The sequence below is a fragment of the Vigna unguiculata genome, chromosome 3 (assembly GCF_004118075.2).
Source record: "Vigna unguiculata cultivar IT97K-499-35 chromosome 3, ASM411807v1, whole genome shotgun sequence".
NCBI lineage: Eukaryota > Viridiplantae > Streptophyta > Magnoliopsida > Fabales > Fabaceae > Vigna > Vigna unguiculata.
The window spans coordinates 11,702,501-11,705,876 of NC_040281.1; the positions used below are offsets into that span (position 1 = coordinate 11,702,501).

The window sequence follows — 3,376 nt, forward strand, 5'->3', positions numbered from 1 at the left end:
CATGTGTCACTATCGCTGCCATGTGGCACGATTTCAGTTTGACACGTTGCAAATTTTTAATTTTTTTAAAAATTCAAAAAAAAATTCAAAAAATTTAAGAAAAATTTTAAAATCCAGAAACTGACACGTGACACCTCATTTAACGTCATTACTATATCATTAACGAAAATAACTTAATTACATCAAATTTTCCAAAATAAAAATCAAATTAAAATAAAAAATAATTGATAGATCAAATTAATTACGAGTAACAAAATACAAATAAAAAAACAAAAACACTTTTCTGGACCGAAACAAAAGTGTAATTATTTAGAAAATTAGAGTGAGGACAACCTCGTAATAACACAAAACGTGACCACTGTGGTAACCTCTCTCACCTTTATAAAATCCCCCAAGGTGTGGTTCTCTGAAACTCACTACTACCACACCAGACTCCCCTGCCTGTGAGCCACTCTCCCTCACCAGCACTTTCTCTCTCTAGCGTTTTAGAGAGAGAAAGATCAAGAAGCAATCTTTGGGAGGTTCGGAGAATGGAGAAGATGAGGTTTGCGGTGTTGATGTGTGCGGAGGATTCGGAGTACGTGAAGCAAGTGTACGGAGGGTATTCTGGGGTGTTCGTGAAAATGCTGGCGGAGGAAGGAGAGACTTGGGACGTGTACAAGGTGGCGCGTGGAGAGTTTCCGGAGGATGATGACTTGGTTCTCTACGACGGCTTTGTCATCACCGGCAGCTGTAGCGACGCACATGGAAACGACAAATGGGTTCGTGACCTTCTCGACTTGCTTAACAAACTCCACTCCATGAACAAAAAGCTCCTCGGCATTTGTTTCGGCCATCAGGTACATTCTTCTTCATCCAATCTAACACCCAAAAATATCAACTATTTTTTTCTGCTTTTTTTGGAAAAAAGATTAATGATTTCGAAGATCGGTGCATGAATCATGACTGGGATGAACGTGTGATCACTGATCGGAAGCAATTCGTGGATATTTTAAAAAACCTTATCTTGATTTTTCGAAATGTGCGAACATTGCGCTGGGGCAAGTGGTCCACTTTCGAAAATTAATGGGAGCATTAAAACACAGGAGTTTAAACATGTGGGTTTTGCACAGTTCTCTGTCTCCCTCACCCTTTGGCCTTTATCCTTGGATATATCCTACTACGCCCCAGATTCAAAGATTCGTTTAATAAACTTTCCGTAATAAATCGTCCCTTTAAATCGGCTACAGTAGCTTTGTCTGTTTGATCATCTTCTTCACATTTTGATTTTCTTCATGCGTCTTTCTTGTAGGGTGTACTTGATGCCTTGAAACAGTGTCAAAAGATCTGATCTTGACTACACTTTCGTCTAGCGTTTCATGTCCTCACCCGGCGATATGTCTGTGTGATTTGTAGAATAACGCTGACCCAGTTGATAAAAAAATGATTTTTACTTGACCCAAATAAGAAAGAGATAATGATAATAATAATAATAATAAGTTCAATAAAAAATAAAGATTCTACTATTGTTGTCGGTTCTATTTATCTTCATTCTTATCACCGTTGTCCTGTAACCCCAAATAAATATTATTTTCTTCTCTTGAAGAATGTTTTACCACCTTACGCCACATCAAAGTCTCTGAAAAGTGTAATGCATCACATAATAAATTAATTAAGTAGTTTGTGTATGTATAAAAATGTGACTGTGTGATAACATAGGAATGAAATAAGAAAGTTGTTTGTTTGATTTGATCAGATTCTTGGGCGTGCACTGGGAGGGAAGGTGACTCGTTCTCCCACTGGTTGGGACATTGGTGTGAGAACCGTAACATTTTCACCATCGTGGGCATTCTCGTTGTCTTCCCTTGATCTTCCACCGGGGCTTTCCATCATCAAATGTCACAGGGATGAGGTGTGTAAATTTTAGTAACAGAACATCATCAAAATCTCAGAACTAACCCATGATTTGTGTTTAGGTCCGAGAGCTACCTGAGAAGGCAGAGGTGATTGCTTGGTCGGAAAAGACAGGAATTGAAATGTTCAAGTGTGGAGACCACGTAATGGGAATCCAAGGGCACCCTGAGTATTCAAAAGACATTCTTTTGCACCTGATCGACCGTCTCATTCGAGGAAACTTCATCACAGTATGTTGATTTTCCCTTTTAAGTTAGATGAATTTTGTGTATGAGCTAATAATCATGAATTAATACATAAGGTTTGAATGATAGGATGGTGATGGTATTCAAGCAAGGGAGAGGGCTGCACTGGACCCAGATAAGGAGGCTTGGAAGAGAATGTGTGTGAACTTTTTGAAGGGTCGATTGTGACGTAGCTGGAACTGAAATAAAAAAAAAAAAACAGAGGTTTTATGAGCACACTGAAAATAGTGACATTATATGGAAGATGGTCCCTATAGATTAAAACAAGTTAAGTAGTTGTTGGCACCACTGGGTCGGTGCAATGAGTTGTGTATTTTAGTTGGCTTTGATGGGTTCCAGCCATTAGTGTTCTGTATTTAACTCGACTATCACTCAAGTCTTAAATTATAGCAATAAACTCACTCAAGTTCTAATTTTATCTCCTTTCTATTGAATTGGACTTTTCTAAAAATATATGTTTGAAATTTATTGAATAAAAACTTTATGAGATTAAATTAAAGTTTAAATCCAAGTTTTAGTTTGCGTGAGCATATGGAAAAATGCTTTAAACGCAATTCATGCTGTTCTCATAGTGGCATGGAATGTGGGGGTTTTGGTTTTTGGCCGAAAGCTTTTGATGAGCAAGCTTCTTTTAAAAGGATCAATTTTCGTTTGTTAAATAACTTTAATTTGCGAATATCGGCTTTTAGGTGCACTCTAAAAGACGCAACTTTCACGTTTATTGTTTTCTCCCTTGCAAACACCTAACTGCTTATTAAGATAAACTTTTTTTCCGTCGCAATCACGCATTTTTGTTAAGGTATATTAAACTGCTTTTATAGTACGTAATCTCAAATGCATCTAAATCATTTCTGTATTTTTCATTTCATGATTTAAGTGTGTGAAATAATTGGAATATTTTACTGTGTAAATTTTGCCCAGATCTTAGTTTAAAAACTAAACGAAAAAAAAAATTATGTTTTTCTTTTATAAAACATTTTTCCGTGAAAATGCATATTAACGTCTAATCTGCGGGCTAATCATGGACGGAAAGGTGCACATGTCACATGCAATATCTGCTGGGACTGAAATACTGTCTCTTGAATTCTTGGTCCCACTCACTCTTGTTTTTAATTTTAATTTTAACATATATTTGATAAGATAAATATTTAAATTTTTTTAGAAAAGTAATGGTTTTTGTTTTTTTTGTTTTTTTTAAGTAATAATTTATTTTTCATATATTTTTAATTAGGAATGTA

General features: G+C 36.0%; 1 protein-coding gene across 1 annotated transcript; it reads left to right on the top strand.

Annotated features, from left to right (window-relative positions):
• The first annotated feature begins 395 nt into the window (after window positions 1-395).
• On the top strand, window positions 396-2,556 carry LOC114179829 (gamma-glutamyl peptidase 5-like). The gene is made up of 4 exons (XM_028066295.1): window positions 396-839; window positions 1,736-1,891; window positions 1,956-2,123; window positions 2,208-2,556. The coding sequence occupies exons 1-4, from the start codon at window positions 531-533 to the stop codon at window positions 2,304-2,306; spliced, it is 732 nt and encodes a 243-aa protein (XP_027922096.1). The 5' UTR covers window positions 396-530; the 3' UTR covers window positions 2,307-2,556.
• Window positions 2,557-3,376: the final 820 nt, after the last annotated feature.